Source organism: Kogia breviceps, chromosome 12, assembly GCF_026419965.1.
Source record: "Kogia breviceps isolate mKogBre1 chromosome 12, mKogBre1 haplotype 1, whole genome shotgun sequence".
NCBI lineage: Eukaryota > Metazoa > Chordata > Mammalia > Artiodactyla > Physeteridae > Kogia > Kogia breviceps.
The window spans coordinates 84,214,185-84,232,911 of record NC_081321.1 but is presented as its reverse complement, the minus strand read 5'-3'; the positions used below and the strand labels follow the sequence as shown (position 1 = coordinate 84,232,911).

Genomic DNA, 18,727 nt, shown 5'->3' with positions numbered 1-18,727 from the left:
ATGTGGACTCTGGCTCAGTTTACCCTTTCTTCACATGGGATGAAAAGATATGGGGGAGAGGGTCCCTTAGGTTCAAAACTGGATGTCACAACTGGCTAGTGACAAGGGAGGGCCAAAGAGAAGAGTATGCAACAGCGTAGAGAGGTGACTGAGCTTTTTACCATGTGGACTCTGGCTCAGTTTACCCTTTCTTCACATGGGATGAAAAGATATGGGGGAGAGGGTCCCAACCATGTGTACAGCCTTTTAAAGCATGGTGACCCCACTTACTTTTTTTTTTTTTTTTTGTGGTACGCGGGCCTCTCACTCTTGTGGCCTCTCCCGTTGAGGAGCACAGGCTCCGGACGCGCAGGCTCAGCGGCCATGGCTCACAGGCCCAGCCGGCGCGGCATGTGGGATCTTCCCGGACCGGGGCACGAACCCGTGTCCTCTGCATCGGCAGGCAGACTCTCAACCACTGCGCCACCAGGGAAGCCCCCCACTTACTTTTGAAGGTGGTATAATCAAGGTCCTCAAATTTAACACATCTGATTAGTGTTTCCTCATCTTTTGGGGAAGAGGAGGAGTTGACAAAGAGACTTGATTGCATCTTCTCCCCTTAAAGCTTTATAAGTGAGCTTTCAATAAATGTTTATTTATACATCAAATTAGTCCTCTTTTAAAGTAAATTTGTATTTATTTCTGCCATATCCTCTTCTTACTGTTTTGATATTCTTATCCTGAACTTTGAAATTCACATGTTCTCAATGTTTTTGTGACTTACACACTTCTAGGATTATCATTACATGGTGTTTGTATTGGTATAGAGAAGATGTGTAATATAATCCCAAGAGAGTTCTTGAATTCTGTTTGACCTTTTTGCATAATGTGTCCAAGTGAAATTGGACCATTTGCTTACGAAAAGAACATTGACACAGCTATACTTAAGAGTAGAAAGCTCTGAAATCTTTATTTGAAAAGACATTTATTCATATTGTTAAGTGTTCATGGCACCATCCCATCCAAGGCCTTAATCATTTGACTTATCAATGTTTTCTCTCTTTTGGTGATATAAGAAGAATGAGAATATGATATCTGGCTTCTATCCAGCAGAATTAGTAATGGATAAGCTCAAATGATTTAATCTGGGCTTATGTGGTACTAGATAGCACTGATTCCATTAAGTCAGTTAAAATGTATACCTTATTAGATTATTCAAGTGCTATGCACATACTAATATAAAAGCAAAATAAGAGCTATTTTAAATAATGAACCATCTAAAAGGAGGCTTCTTTTCCTGGCTTCTATTCTTTACTTTTTTCCAGTTTTATTGAGAAATAATTGACTTACATCACTGAAAAGTTTAAGGTATACAGCATGATGGTTTGATTCACGTATATTGTGAAATGATTACCACAGTAGGTTTAGTTAACATCCATCACCTCATATAGATACAATAAAAAGAAAAGAAAAAAAAATTCACCTGTGATGAGAACTCTCAGGATCTACTCTGTTAACACTGCTGTATGATATAAGGAAAAGTTATCTATAGTCATCATGTTGTACATTACATCCCTAGTACTTATTTATTTTATAACTAAGTTTGTACCTTTTGACCATCTTCCTCCAATTCCTCCTACCCCCACCCTCTGCCTCTGGTAACCACAAGTCTGATCTCTTTTTCTATGAGTTTGGTTTTTTTGTTTTGTTTTGTCTTTAGATTCCATATATAAGTAAGATCAAACGGTATTTGTCTTTCTCTGTCTGGCTTATTTCACCTAGCATTATGCCTTCAAGATCCACCCATGTTGTTACAAACGGTAGGATTTTCCTGTTTTTTATGGCTGAATAATATTCCATTGTGTATATATACACTCTTTATCCATTCATCCTTCAGTGGACACCTAGGTTGTTTCCATGTCTCGGCTTTTGCAAATAGTGCTGCTATGAATATGGGGATGCAGACATCTTTTCAAGTTGGTGTTTCTGTCCCAGAACTGGAATTGCTGAATCATATGGTAGTTCTATTTTTAATTTTTTGAGAAAACTTCATACTGTTTTCCACAGTGGCTGCACCAATTTACAATCTCACAAACAGTGCGCAGAGTTTTCTCTTCTCCACATCCATGCCAGCACTTGTTATCTCTTGTCTTTAGATCATGGCCATTCTAACAGGCATGAGGTGATATCTCATTGTGATTTTAATTCATGTTTCCCTAGTGACTAGTGATGTTGAGCATCTTTTCATGTATCTGTTGGCCATTCATATATCTTCTTTGGAAAAATGTCCATTCAGGTTCTTTGCCCATTTTTTAATTGAATTATTTGGTTTTTTGCTCGAGTTGTATGAGTTCTTTATATATTTTGGATATTAACCTCTTACCAGATAAACGGTTTGCAAATATTTTTTCCCATTTCACAGGCTGTCTTCCCACTTTTTAAAAAAAATTAATTTATTTTATTATTATTTTATTTTTGGCTGCGTTGGGTCTTTGTTGCTGCGCACGGGCTTTCTCTAGTTGCAGCGAGTGGGGGCTACTCTTTGTTGTTGTGCTTGGGCTTCTGATCGCGGTGGCTTCTCTTGTTGCAGAGCACAGGCTCTAGGTGCACAGGCTCACGAGTTGTGGCGCATGGGCTTAGTTGCTCCGCGGCATGTGGGATCTTCCATACCAGGGCTCGAAACCATGTCCCCTGCACTGGCAGGCAGATTCTTAACCACTGCACCACCAGAGAAGCCCAGTTTTCCCACTTTGTTGATGGTTTCTTTTGCTGTGTAGCTTTGTAGCTACATGTAGCTTGATGTAGTCTCACTTGTTTATTTTTTACTTTGTCTCATGGTTTAGGTATGATTTCCATAATATCATTACTAGGCCCATGTCAAGGAGCTTTCTTTCTATGTTTTCTTCCAGGAGTTTCATAGTTTCAGATCTTACATTTAAATCTTTAATCCATTTCAAGTTAATTTTTATGAGTGGTACAAGATATAAGGGTCAAGTTTTATTCTTTTATGTGTGAATATCCAATTTTCCCAGCACCATTTATTGAAGAGACTGTTTTCTCCATTGAGTATTCTTGGCTCCCTTGTCAAATATTTGTTGCTTGGGTTTATTTCTGGGCTTTTGATTCTGTTCCATTGGTTTATTTGTCTGTTTTTATGAAGGAGGTATATTTAATAATTGAATTATTATCTTTTGTTCTTTGCTTAGGGTGTTCCAGTCATGGCAATAAGAAACAAAATGATATCAGAAGGACTAGACCCAGATCTTCTTGAGTAAGTAATTCTTCTAATATATTGATATTATTGCCAAATGCTGAGTTTATCAGTGATAATAAAAATATTTCAAGCTCTATGTTTTTCCTATACAGTGTTTTATGGTTGAGGAGACCACCTTCATAAACAGTGTCTCTGCTATGTTTAAAAAGTGAAAAATCTGTGCTATGTACTAAAACTAGCCTTAAGACATTTTGGGAGTAGTTTCAATAGATTGATGATGAATCTGTATATGCAAAAGGGATGGAATTTGATGACGGTTTTGTTGCACAGCAGTAGTGTCTACAAGAAGCAGTGCTCTTTTTCTTCCCATGCTACTTTTTTCCTCCGTCCCTCCCTCCTTCCCTCCATCTCTCTCTCTCTCTTTCTCTTGAATTATCTATAGTTTTTTATTTAAGACCTTAGTGTATAGGAAATTTACTCTACATGATCTAGGTTGAGCCAGATGGGGAGATAAATAGAGTAACTCTAAGTCCACAGTAATGGTTATTAGAAACTAGATATTGTCTCATGTGAGTTTTATAAAAAAATTTTTGAGAAATGCTGAAAATTTGTGGCTCAGAAATTTGACAGTAATTTACTCCGTCCAGGCAAACCTGGCTACATAGCTCATCCTGGGTAAAATATATCATAATGGATTATTCAGAGCTAGTCTCCTTTGCAAGTATCTAGACACTTGTAAAGAGTCTTTCCGGTTTGGGATTTTAGTTCGCCCCAACGTATTTAGCTATGGTAGCTATGCAGGCATTCATACTGTACTAGCAGTATACTTTGGAATTTTTCTTGGCTCTCAGCCCTTCAAGAAAATGTATGCATTTTTTCCGTCATATATGCAATCTTTTCCTCATATTTTATCTTTCAAAATATGAAATTTAAGTATTTTTTAGAAGTCTGCAAGAACAGATTTCCCACATGTATCTCCATTTAGTATGTATTTCAGTAGAAAACAGTTCAAGTACAATGGTATAATTGGTAATTTGAACTAAAGCATCTCCAGGATATTTGGCATTTGCTCTGGAAATTGTTTCTGACACACTTTAAAAGCAGATGGATTGTGACATATACTTTAATGTGAATTGAACATAGGGATCCAATCCATTTTGGTACTCATTGGAATATATTTAACATTGACTATGACCTCTTTTTTGCTTCTGGAAGTACACAGTAGACCTTCTATACTAACAAAGAGCTAAAATGACCTTTAAAATCATGATTTTTCTCTCTAGAGAAAATGTAATAAATGGAAAACTAACAGCCCTATAAGCTATAGGGCCTATAAGCAGCCCTATAAGTGCTGTAATCCAGTCCCTTTACCCACTACTGGCTTCACTTCATCCCCTGCCCAGCCTAAACCTACTTCATTATCCTTTACTTCAAGTTGCATCTACCCACACTAGCAACTTGAAAGTCACCCTTGAGTCTTCCCTCCTCTCTACCCCTTAACATGTCAGTCACTGTGATTTCCTCTTTTTTAATCTCTCACATCTGACCACATGCCTCCATGCCATTGCTGTTTAGTTCAAGCCCTCATCGTTTTTCACCTGAATTATTATAATAACTCCTGATTGGTTTTCCTGTTCTCTTTCATTCTGTCACTAAAAACTTAGTGGATCTCTTCATATAGTTCATCTCTTCATACATACAAATCTTTCTGTGGTTCTCCAGTGCCTTTAACATATAGCCTAACATCTTAGAATTGCAAATAAATGCTTTTATCATCAAGACTCTAGCTTCATTTCTTGCAATTCATCCATACTTCCCTATCTCCTGCAGCTGTAGCAAGCTACTGGCAGTTCTCTGAATGTATCATTATCCTGGTGTCTTTGAATGTTTGTATTTCTCCCCATGGAACTTCCTTCCCCCATCTTAAATGGCCAGGCTGACTTCATATTCTTAAAGAGTCTATTTAGGTATCGCCATCTTAAGAAGTCCATGGATGGGACTTCCCTAGCAATCCAGTGGTTTAGAATCCAACTTCCAATGCAGGGGACGGGGGTTTGATCCCTGGTCAGGGAACTAAGATCCCACATGCCGTGGGGCAGCTAAGCCCACGTGCCGCAACTACTGAGCCCAAGCACCACAGTTAGAGAGTCTGCATGCCACAACTACAGAGCCCACATGCTCTGGAGCCTGCCACAACTACTGAGCCTTCGTGCTCTGGAGCCTGCACACCACAACTAGAGAGAAGCCTGCGTGCTGCAGTGAAAGGTCCTGTGTGCCACAACTAAGACCCAACACAGCCAGAAATAAATAAATAAATATTAAAAGAGAAAAAAGAAGTCTATGGATGACAACCAAGGGGAGAACCCCCAGGACCCCCAATACTTCCTTGATGTATCTCACTTAGCAAGTTTGAGGGCATGTCATTGTCTGTAAACGTTGAGAAACATACAGTTGCAAAGTGGTGCCAAGTTTTAGGGTAGAATTCCAGTAACAGTTAATATTTTCTTAACAGAAAAGCTGTTCCTCAACCACAGCCTGGAGCCTGAATTCTGACCCATTACCTCATAAGTACATGCCATTGGTCACAAGGGGCGCTGGTTGGAATAGGGTGACTCACATAACCTATCACCACTACCACTAGAAAACCAGCTCCCACTACATTTAGCTAGATATAAGTGTAATCAATCACCTTGTTAAAGAGGAATTCTGACACTTTGGGAATCATGTTTACATAAAAGTTAAGGAGCCTCGCTTTGAGGGGAAAGTCTGAGATGATAAAGGAGAAGAAAATGTGCCATCCAAGGAAAGAGTGTACTTTTATTTAGAATCTTATGTATATATTTGGTCTTAGCCAAGAGCTTTCAGTAAAGACTGTTCTTTTGTCTTTTAAGGTATAAACATACACTTTTTCCTTTAGCTTTAGGTAGTAAGACAGATTCATATTACTGTAAGAAGAAATAGTCTAGATCTGTTTGCACTGAGCAAAGAGCAAAACTGAGGTTAATATAGAAATAAATATTGATCAAAAAATACATTGTTATTCAGTTGGCTTGTGTATATAACAGTTTGGAAGCTGACAGTACGTAATTTTGCTATTTTTTTGTTTATTTTTTTAACATCTTTATTGGAGTATAATTGCTTTACAATGTTGTGTTAGTTTCTGCTGTATAACAAAGTAAATCAGCTATATATATATATATATATATATATATATATATATATATATATATACATATTTCCCCATATACCTTCCCTCTTGCTTCTCCCTCCCACCCTCCCTATCCCACCCCTCTAGGTGGTCACAAAGCACCGAGCTGATCTCCCTGTGCTATGCGGCTGCTTCCCACTAGCTATCTATTTTACATTTGGTAGTGTATATATATCCATGCCACTCTCTCACTTCATCCCACCTTACCCTTCCCCCTCCCCGTGTCCTCAAGTCCGTTCTCTACCTCTGCGTCTTGATTCCTGAGGTGGATGGACTTAGAGTCTGTCATACAGAGTGAAGTAAGTCAGAAGGAAAAAAACAAATACCGTATGCTAACACATATATATGGAATCTAAAGAAAATGGTTCTGATGAACCTAGGGAGAGTACGTAATTTTGAACCAAAACAGTTTACATGATAAGGGAGAAGAGAGCCTGGCTATTTTCCTTCAAAAATGACTATCACTGAATTTTAGAAAGTCTATAAAACTGAAGAAAATGCCTGACAATTACCAAATAAATAGTATTTGTTTGCTACTTCTGAGTGATTATTTAATATTCTTAAAAATCCAAGTTTTTGAAAATAGCAATAGTGCTTATATAACCAAGAATTAGTTCTGTTTAGCTTGTAAAAATTAGTAAAAAACAAAAAATGCCGTGAAATCAAAAGATATGTGAAAGAGTATCTTTTTCACCATCATATTCAAAGGAGTTTAAGGGGAAAGAAAATGGAAAATTTTAAGTTTTATCTGTTTTAGAAATATAGAACAGGTAAATCATGCCTTGTAAATTTTTTCAGTCAATGCTTAGATTTTCCTTACCAGAAAAAAAAATGTTTCTCCCTATCCTGTTCTATGCTTACATTTATGTCCCATAACTAAGGTTACTATTATTACCTAGTAATTACTACTTTTACTACTCCAACATAAATAGACTAGCCTCTGGACCTGTCCATCAAGAGACGAAATTCATGACGGTTAAGGCTCAGGCTAAGGCAGACTTTAGAAATGGTCTACTCGCTGGGGTCCGGATTCTGCCCTCCCACTTTCTAGCTATATGACCCTGGACTAATTACCTAATCAATCTGTTCATCAGTTTCCTCATCAGTAAATGGGAAATAGAAGAGTTCACCCTTTATAGAGTTGTTCAGACTGAGTAAGAGAATGAATGATGTAAGCACTTAGCACAGCTCTGGACAAGCAGTAAATGTTCAGTAAATGTTAGTTGTGATTTATGAATGTTTTGACGGAGGAATCTGTAGCAAGTTCTAAACAATTGGATTTACCAGGCTTTTGGATCCCAGCTTGTTTAGAGTCCTGTCGTTGCCTGTATACCACTGTGTTCTCAACAAAGACATATTTAATGTACACAGAGTAATTATCCTTTTGAGTTATACTCTGTTTTCCCAAACTGAAAAATCTATATTTTAAACTTTGTAGTAAAGAACAGACTTCTGGGGCTTCCCTGGTGGCTCAGTGCTTAAGAATCCTCCTGCCAATGCAGGGGACACGGGTTCAAGCCCTGGTCTGGGAAGATCCCACATGCCGCGGAGCCACTAAGCCCATGCACCACAACTACTGAGGCTGCACTCTAGAGCCCGCAAGCCACAACTACTGACCCTGTGTGCCACAACTACTGAAGCCTGTGCACCTAGAGCCCGTGCTCTGCAGCAAGAGAAGCCACCACAATGAGAATCCCACGCACTGCAACAGAGTAGCCCCCACTCACCGCAACTAGAGAAAACCTGCACGCAGCAACGAAGACCCAACACAGCCAAAAATAAATAAATAAAATAAATATAAAAAACAAAAAAATAGAAATAAAAAATAAAGAACAGACTTCTGAAATTGAAATTTAGCTGGTCACACTCTTAATATTAGTAGGAGGGTGCAGTTTGTAGCATACTGATTTGGCTAAAGAAAGCAAGTTACTTTGCAGGCTTTAAACAGAACCAGCTCAGCTGGCATTTGTCCTGGACTTATCTATTCAAAGTACATTTATACCCTCCTCCCAGCCTGTGGAATGACCATGACTATGGTTGCCAGAAATAGAAGTAACCACCTCAGCCTACTTGTCACTGAGACAAGAGGAGATTCATTAGTGTTAACCAAACAGATACTGGAAAGCAAGAAAACTTTATTTAATTATATTTAAGGCATATCCAGCAGATTTTCCTGCCCTCTAATGGAATACCTTATCTACCAATGATCTTCATCTGTTTCCTGCTACAGAACAATATAACGGATTAAAGGTTGGGTTTTGGCTGGTTATGGATAGAATTGATCTCAATTCCCCAACTGAACAATTCCAAAAATAGGGGGTTTTGTCTTTAATATTTATTTTATTTATTTATTTGGCTGCACCTGGTCTTAGTTGTGGCATGGGGGATCTTCTTTGCAGCCTGCAGGATCTTTAGTTGCGGTGTGGAGGATCGTTATTTGCAGCACGTGGGATCTTTTAGTTGCTACGTGCGGGATCTAGTTCCCTGACCGGGGATTGAACCTAGGCCCCCTGCATTGGGAGCGTGGAGTCTTAACCACTGGACCACCAGGAAGTCCCCCAAAATAGGTTTTTTTACTCGTTTCATTTTTTTAGTTTTTGCTGAGCTGAGATTCCATTCAGGGTAATTACCAGTCCTTGACCACTGGCTGGCAGACTGACTAGAAAGTATAGGACAGATAAAAAACAATGTCAGAAAATTGTGATTAGTCCACTGTTGGAGACCTTGATCACAAGAGTAAGAAATAATAAAAATATCAAAGAGGTGGTGTTAAAAAGCAGTTGTGGGTCTTCCCTGGTGGCTCAGTGGTTAAGAATCTGCCTGCCAATGCAGGGGACACGAGTTCGAGCCCTGGTCTGGGAAGATCCCACATGCCGTGGAGCAACTAAGCCCATGCACCACAACTACTGAGCCTGTGCTCTAGAGCCCACGAGCCACAGCTGCTGAGCCCGCGTGCCACAACTACTGAAGCCCACATGCCTAGAGCCTGTGCTCCGCAACGAGAAGCCATCACAATGAGAAGCCCGTGCACCGCAACGAAGAGTAGCCCCTGCTTGCTGTAACTAGAGAAAAAGACCGCACGCAGCAACAAAAGACTCAATGCAGACAAAACTAAAATAAATAAATTTTTTAAAAAAAACAAAAACAGTTGTGGTCTTCCAGTGTCTAGCAAGCAAGAGATAGAGAGTTGTTGGAAGTAAAGAACCCCAAGATAAACAGCAGAAACCCATCTTACCTAGGATGTCTGGCTTTCTTTTTCTTTATGCTATTAGACATTACATTGTTTCTCTGGCTGTGGGAATCTGCCACAGATTCCCACAAAGGGCGGGACATACCTGTCTTGATGGGCATTCAGAAACGGAAAGACCAAAGTATGTGTAATTTGAGTAAATGTAATGCCAAAGTAAGTCTTACTGGTTACTATGTAATATCAAAGTCAAAATTGTCTTTTTTTTTATAACTACCCCAACTGTCTTTATGTAGTCACTGCAATCTCAGTTCAGGAATTCAGTGTTTTGCTGTTTCCTTAAGACCACTTATTGCCATTGCATAGAGCTCTGAGAACAACACTAATTGACAAGTATAATGTGACGTTAAAACTTTGTATGTGCTCTAGTTGATATTGAAAAGTGATTTGAATGATAACTATTGCACCTTCTCCCCACAATCCTCCTACTCAGCAGTAGTTTTACTAACAATGTTTTTGGCACTTAATCTGCTTTAAATTCAACTGTTTTAAATTTAAAGAAAATGAAAAATATCTTTAAACTATTTACCTACATAAATAAATGTTTTTCCAAAGAATGTTTATGATGGTTGGTGTCCTTAAAGTGGCTGTGGTTTTAAACACGAATATAAATATCTCTTTAATGAAAACAAATCAGACCAATGATATTTGTATTTTAAGACTCATTTTATGTACAGGATCAGAAAAACTAACTCAAACTAGCTTAAACAAAAAGGAAAGTTATTGACTCACATACCTAAGAAGTCTAAGTAGGACAGAATCAGGGGCGCAGCGCCATCAGTACTGGCTAGCTGGTGTTCTCTCTCACCTGGCACCTCTGTCCACCTTTACTCCTTGGCATAATCATCTACTTCTCTCCTGCTGCTGCTGAGCTTCCTCCTAGAAAACAAGGAATTAGCAAATAATATTTGCTTTATATTGTGTAAATGGCTGTAATATTGCTAGTTTTTGCCAACTGAAAGGAAAGAGAGCCCCTTTTCCATAATCGAAGGCTCATTTCTGGGGAAGCATTCTGACTGTCCGTGCTTGGGTATGAGCACTCCCTTGAATTGATCTCTTTCCACATAAAGAGATTCTTCTGACCTGCCAGTCCTGGATTATGTGACTGTAACAAAGAAAGAGTATAAGGAGGGGATGAGGGCAATAGAGATTGTGGTTGATAGTCTTATTTATCCCCATAAATGGGAGAAAGGTGACAAATAAAATGCACACAGCATCTGGTATGCTAAAAAGTACTGATTTGTATGTGGTTAGTACTTCCTTCTCCTTTCCTTTCTAAATTTTGGCTCACTTTTAGTTGAGGTCAACCTAGTAACTTCTTTGAAAATACTTCTTTTTAAACAAATTAAACTTAGTAAAGAGTTTAAAGTTAAACTTTAAAAAATTTTGGTTTTACTAAGACTTTTATTGATAATCTTGATGCCACAAATTATATAAATATGCTTATTAAAATGTAGCTACCAAGCTAGTGTTTTTTATTATAACTACTAAAGGTTGAGATTTTAGAAAAATATACATGATAAATCATGAATATACTTATGACTATATACTTTTCTGCATTTTCCTGATGTACTCTTTTTTAGTGATTCACTTATATGTTTAAACTATTGAGAGGATTATGCAATCTTCATTTTCAGATTTTAGTAATGAAGTGTAGCCAGAAGTTTAAAGTAGCAACCTTTTTAAACATATCTTTAAAACTTCTTTCTATGAAGAAACTTACAACAAACGTTTCATATATATATATATAGGGTCAAGCAAGAACAATTCTGATCATAACATAAAAAGCCAAATTTCTGTTCCCCCTAAGAATATGAATATCCAGTCTGGAAATGATGTTGTGAGTTTTATTATTACATTAACATTTGTAAAGCTTTTATAAGTTATAAAATGCTTTCATATATTACCTCATTTGAGTCTCACGATTTTTGAAGTTTTCTTCTTTTATGTACAAAAGGAACTCTCGTGTGTAGCTTTTCGTTTGTTTTCATAGCAATTCCAATTCAAAATAGCTTTAAATTTCTTTTCCTTTCTTTATTTATTTTTGGCTGCTTTGGGTCTTCGTTGCTGTGCACGGGCTTTCTCTAGTTACGGTGAGTGGGGGCTGCTCTTTGTTGCGGTGCATGGGATTCTCATTGCGGTGGCTTCTCTTGTTGCAGGGCACGGACTCTAGGTGTGTGGGCTTCAGAAGTTGCGGTGCACAGTCTCAGTAGTTGTGGCACACGGGCTTAGTTGCTCCGCGGCATGTGGGATCTTCCCAGACCAGGGGTCGAACCCGTGTTCCCTGCATTGGCAGACTGATTCTTAACCACTGCGCCACCAGGGAAGCCCTAAATTTATTTTAAAATGAATGAGGGCAAACAAAAAAAGTATTGGTGAGAATATGAACCTTGTGCACTGTGGGTGGGAGTGTAAAATGATGTAACTGCTATGGAAAACAGTATGGCAATTTCTCCAAAAATTAGGCATAGAATTACCATATGATCCAGCAATTCCACTTCTGGTTATATACCCAAAAGAAGTGAAAGCAGGGACTCAAACAGATACTTGTATACTCATGTTCATAGCAGCATTTTTCACAATAGCCCAAAGGTGGAAACAACCCAAAGGTCCATCCACAAGTGAATGGGTAAACAAAATGTAGTATGTGCATACAATGGAGTATTAGTCATCCTTAAACTGGAAGGAAATTCTGATACGTGCTGCAACATGGATGAATCTTGAAGACATGATAAATGAAATAAGCCAGTCACAAAAAGACAAATATTACATGATTCCACTTATATGAGGTACTCAGAGTAGACAAATTCATAGAGACAGAAAGTAATGGAGTGGTTGTCAGGGGCTGGAAGGAAAGAGAAATGAGGAGTTATCATATAATTGGTACAGAGTTTCAGTTTTGCAAGATGAAAAGAATTCTGGAGGTGGATAGTGGTGATGATAGCACAACACTGTGAGTATACTCAACACTACTGAACTGTACACTTTAAAATGGTTAAGATGGTAAATTTTATGTTATGTCTATCATACTACAATAAAAGAAATGAAAAAAAGAAAATGAATGAGGACAGAGAATAACAAGTGTTGACAAGGATATGGAGAAATTTTAACCCTCATATTCTGCTGGTGGAAATGTAAAATGGTGCATCCACTGTGGAAAAAAGTTTGACAGTTCCTCAAAAAGTTAAACATGGAGCTACCATATGACCCAGCAGTTCCACTCCTAGGTTTATACTCGAGTACTGAAAACATACATTCACACAAAAACTTGTACACAGATGTTCCTAGCAGCATTATTCATAACATCCAAAAAGTAGAAATAACCTAAATGTTCATCAGCTGATGAATGGATAAGCAAAATGTGGTATATCCATGCAATGGAATAATATTCAGCCATAAAAAGGAATGAAGTACTGATAAATGCTATAACATGGATGAACCTTGAAAACATTATGCTAAGTGAAAGAAGCCAGACACAAAGGCTGAATATCCATGATCCTATTTATATGAAATGTCCTGAATAGGCAAATCCATAGACACAGAAAAGTTGATTCCATAGACACAGAAAAGTTGATTCATGGTTGTCAGAGGATGAGGGTAAAAGGAAATGGAGAGTGTCTGCTAATTGGTTTTGGATTTCTTTTTGGAGTAATGAAAATGTTCTGGAATTAGATAGTGGTAATGTTTTCACAACCTTGTGAATATACTAAGAAACAGTAATTTGTACAATTTTAAATGGTGAATTTTATGGTATGTGAATTATACCTCAATTAAAAAATAAGTGACTACTTAAGTGTCCATCAACAGATGAATGGTTAAAGAAGATGTGGTATATTTGTCCAGTGGAATACTACTGAGCCGTACAAAAGAATGAAATTTTGCCATTTGGATGGACTTGGAGGGTATTATGCTAAGTGAAATAAGTCAGGCAGAGAAAGACAAATACTGTATGATATCACTTATACCTGGAATCTAAAAAACAAAACAGACTAGTGAGTATAACAATAAAGAAGCAAACTCACAGTTATAGAGAACAAACTAGTGGTTACCAGTGGAGAGAGAGAAGGGGGAGGGACAATATAGAGGTAGGGGATTAAAAGGTACAAACTATTACATATAACATAAATAAGCTACACAGATATATTGTACAGCACAGGGTATATAGCCAATATTTTATAATAGCTATAAATGGAGTATAACCTTTAAAAATTGTGCATCACTCCATTGTACACCTGTTACTTATATAATACTGTACATAAACTATACTTCAAAAAAAATGAAATGTCTACTTAAGATTCCTAAACTTAGTTGTGTAATTTCAGTGAAAGCTTGCTTACATTTCATACAACTTCTCCCCACCCTCCACCTATTGCCCCTGCATGACCTAATCTCATCTACTGTTGTACCCCAGATACTTTATACCCTAGCTACCAAAAGACTTATAGGTCCCAAATGTACTGTGCGGCACCATTCCCATTTTTTCCTATACTCAGAATACTCTCATCCCCACTTACTCCCACATTTTCTGTTTCTGCCAAATTCATACCCATCCCAAACCCCTTCACAAGTGTCTCCACCTCTCTGGAGTCCTCTGTGACCAACCCTAGTAGAGTGAATTACCTTTTCTTTTCAAACAAGTGTAGTTAGTACAACTATATTTTTGTGTGTCACACTGTATAACAATAATTTGTTTGCATTTCTGTCTCCCCCACTAAATTACCAGCTTCCTCAGAGCAGGAACTGCTTGCTATTCATCTCTGTACCTCCAGCACCTAACACAATTCTTGGCAAGTAGTAGGTGCATGATAGATGAGAATAATAATAATAGATAACCTTTATTTAATATACTTACTAAGTGCCACATATTACTCAGTATACTTTTCATTTAGTAATTCATCTTAATCATCACAACAATCCCATCAGTCAGTTGGGTACACAGTGTGGTTAAATAGCTTCCCCAAAGTTGCTCAACGAGTACATAGTAAGGCTAGGATTTAAACCCAAGCAATCTAGCTCCAGAGTCTGTGTTCTTAACCACTATGCTATATAGCATCGCATATATTAAAAAATGGTTACACACAAAAATTAATTTTATAATTTCACTCCATTCTAGGCCTAAGCTGCTTTTATCATTTTCTTAAGTAGCATTTATGATAGGGGAGTTATGTACATTGTTTTATTTGTTTGAGTTGCCATAGATACTAATATAATTTTGAAGTGGTATTCAAATAATTTCCTCTGGTAATGTTTTCCTTTTTAATAAAATGAACACAGTAAGGAATCATGTATATAGCAAAGAGAAGTTTACTGGGGACTATGTGCTCAGAATTTATGCCCACTGCTTTTAGAGTTCTTGCTTCAATGGAGAATGATGAAGACTGTGGTTCTGTGTTAGTATTTTAGGCAGATGGAACATCAGTCAAAACCTATAAATGCTGGGACTTCCTTGGTGGTCCAGTGGGTACGACTCTGTGCTCCCAATGCAGGGGGCCCAGGTTCTATCCGTGGTCGGGGAACTAGATCCCGCATGCATGCTGCAACTAAGAGTCCACATGCCGGGGCTTCCCTGGTGGCGCAGTGGTTAAGAATCTGCCTGCCAATGCAGGGAACATGGGTTCGAGCCCTGGTCCGTGAAGATCCCACATTGCCACGGAGCAGCTAAGCGCGTGCACCACAACTACTGAGCCTGTGCTCTAGAGCCCGCGAACCACAACTACTAAAGCCTGCGCGCCTAGGGCTGGTGCTCCATAACAAGAGAAGCACTGAGATAAGAAGCCTGCACACCACAGCGAAGAGTAACCCCTGCTCGCTGCAACTGAGAAAGCCCACATACAGCAATGAAGACTCAGTACAGCCAAAAGTAAAATAATAAATAAATAAATAAATTTATTTTTTAAAAAAAAAAGGAGTCCTCATGCCACAACTGAGAAATCCACGTGCTGCAACTAAGATCCCACGTGCCACAACTAAGACCTGGTGCAGCCAAAATAAATAAGTAAGTATGTACGTACATACATACATACATACAAACAAAACCTATAAATGCTGTACCCAGCTTTAAAGTTTTATTGTACTGAGTACATGTGACTTCCTCATAGGCATAATCTAAAATTGTGCAGCAGAGCAAACGGGCTTATGTTTGGCCCATTGCTAGGGAGCAATGCCAGCGTTTCTTCTGTTTCGTAGCATGACAGATATGATATTAAAAAGTATATGTCAAAACTCAGCCATAATTTATAACTAAAGGTAAATAGGAGACTACATTTTCTTATTTTAGTAATAATAATTATATTTGTGGCAAAGAAGAATTTTATTGGTTGGTGTCCTAAATCTTTAATAAGAATCAAGAAGGCTGAGGGAGAAATAAGTCTTGTAGCTTTTTTATTAAAACAGAGCATGTATATTATTCTTCCTTTCCCTCTTAGTTTCCCCAAGTATACTTTATTTGCTTAATTTACTTCCTTTGTTAGATTGAACAGGGCCTGAGTGTTAGTGCTGCCATACTGATTAAATGATTTACTGACAAACACTATGGAGCCTATCTAGTTGACTGTTTTAATGACACCATTAAATTTCATGTAGTTTATTATAGCACATCTATGCAAAGCTGGAGTTTAACCATTCTCACATTTTCTTGTTGTGCTTAAGGAATCTTCAAGACATTATTTTTACCAACTCATTCTTCTTATATTCTTTCTCTGATGATAACACATATAAGTGAAAACATTCAGCAGACATTAAGAACCTTCTTTGACAGGCACTCTCTTCCCCCGCAAAATTTCCACATTGCCTGTGTTTCTTAATGGCCATTCTTGAACTCTCTTCCATTTTAAAACTGCTCCCTGCAGCTTTCCTGAATGTGAAGATTTACTTTTTCTTTCCACTTCTAGCTTTCCTTTCTCTGTACCTCGTGGACACTTGGAGGCTGCAAGGATTTAGCACTGGTCATGCCAGCCTCTCCAGATCGCATCTCTGTCTGTAGTTGGGTCTCCATGGTAATGAGAAGCAGAAAGTGCTGAAGTAGCACACTGTGTAAGGACTGGCAGGAGAAAACAGTGCCGTGGCCTGTACAGGAATAGCACTGAGTCCCCATGGTGCTGGAGAAGCCAGCAAGAAGCACGCTGTGGCGGAGAGCGGGAGACTCTCAGTTAAGGACTCAGATTTGGCAGATTTATTAGCAGCAGTATTCTAGGATGAACCTAATTTACAGTTAGTGCTTTTTTTCAACTGGAAAAAACATTAAAAATTTTTTTCCTTGTCTTTTAGGAGGCCAGATGCTCCAGTGCCTGATGGTGAAGGTGAAAAAAATACAGAAGAAAGTTCAGACAGCGAATCTTCGTTTAGTGACTAAGCTTAATGTTGATAACAATTACATATACATGTGTTGGTACCCATTTACATTCTATAAGAAAGAGAGCCTGAACTTTAACTCTTAGTCATAAAAACATCAAATGGCTACATATCCACCACCAAGCTTCCTCTGTGTTAAAAAATAAATAAATAAAGCATTTATAATAAGCCGGCAGTATGTCTTGTTACCAAAATAAAGGACCCTGAACTGAAAAATAGAATCGCCTAAATAAATTATTCAGAGTATTTGAGGGATGCAATGAGCATCTAAAATGAAGTCAATGTGAGTTTAGTGATCAAAATAGACTCAGTGCAAAACAAAAAAGTGAATTGGGCTAAATGAATTATTCAATTTTTGTGACTATTTTAGCATGAAAAGTATTATGTACATTTGTATCTTAAGAGTTGTTAAAGAAATTTCTGGCAGAAAGTAATACTGGATTGAAATTTTCTGTGACAGCTGGAAGCTTATATATCATATTTATTGTGGATCTGGAACTTATTGGTAGTATTTATTAGCATGTAAAGCTTTTCACAACTTGGCCATTAGTTCATATACTATCAAAATCAGATATTCTTATTATATTTATCGTCAAATAGAAATTGAATTGAAAGTAGTTTCAGTGTGGTTTAGACCGAGCTGATAGCAGAAGTTGACAAAGGGATGTGATGTGGGGCAAAAGAGGTGTTTGCTGCTGTCTACCCCTTGCCTATTCAGAATTGAGTCCAGTGTTAAGTCTACTCCATTACCAGGTCTTCAAAATGATGACCAGCCACAGACTGTAGAAGACTACACAGGAGGATTAGTGAGACACGCTGTAGACACTCGTGCTACAAGTGAACTCAAGACCAAAACTCATATCCATCATCTCTTTCCTGCACCACCCATTTGAGACTTTCCTTGCTCTCTTCCAGAAATTCAGCAGGTCTAGTTTGGTTGAGTGACCCAGACCTTCTTCCCTTCAGAGATGGGCCTTGGTTACTTTGCCCCTTTTAGGCTATGATTATTATCACATTTGTCTGTTTGCTGTTCACACCAGGCATAGAAGCATCAAGAATCACCCCAATGAATCGCCTGAGTTCCAGACACATCCTCCTTGTTTCATTTTGTAATTGTAATCCTAGCTCTCCATGTTAACCAACATATTAACTCGCTTTTCTTGCCTGTTGTCCCAAAGACATGAGCAGCCCAACAGGATCAGTTTGGCAGCAGTAGCTTCAGTTCTGTAGAAATCTTAACTATGCTTCTTGATAGACATGTGCTAACTTTTTCCTCTTCCCCTGTCTAGGAAACAGGACCTCCAATTCAGCAGAGCCTAAGGTGATAGGGATGGGAAGCACAATTCTGCAAGTAGGTTACTGAGAACGGTGGTAGGAAGGGCCAGTCCTGTTTCTGTCCTCTTGGCTCCTAGACCCATAAATTCTCAGTTGGGGACATGGAAATCACATACTGGCCTTTGGTATAGTGCATGTATCACTTCCTAGAAAACAGCACCCCAGCCCTGCAGGCTGTATCTCTGAGCTGGTGTCTAAGCAGATGCTGTAATAGTCCATTTCATTGTTCTGTTAGATTGACTGCTTCTGGATAATGCTGCATATGATAGGATCATGGATCCAGTAATTCATGTTGCTCTTCACTTACTACAGAATAGTTCCTCGGTCTGAGGTAATATTATTCAAGATACCTTATTTGTAGTAAGCATTTTTTTTTGGCATTCTGTAGACTATC

General features: G+C 38.2%; 1 protein-coding gene across 2 annotated transcripts in view; it reads left to right on the top strand.

Moving 5' to 3' along the window:
• Window positions 1-17,166, top strand: part of WASHC3 (WASH complex subunit 3) — a 49,658-nt gene extending 32,492 nt beyond the window's left edge. Inside the window, exons 6-8 of one of the 2 annotated variants that reach the window (XM_067009989.1) lie at window positions 3,186-3,250; window positions 15,555-15,643; window positions 16,915-16,995. In XM_067009989.1, coding sequence (XP_066866090.1) covers window positions 3,186-3,250; window positions 15,555-15,597 — 108 coding nt within the window. In that variant the 3' untranslated portion in view covers window positions 15,598-15,643; window positions 16,915-16,995. Of the gene's footprint in view, window positions 1-3,185; window positions 3,251-15,554; window positions 15,644-16,914 lie in introns of both variants that reach the window. The other variant, XM_059081988.2, reaches the window with a different exon arrangement.
• Window positions 17,167-18,727: the final 1,561 nt, after the last annotated feature.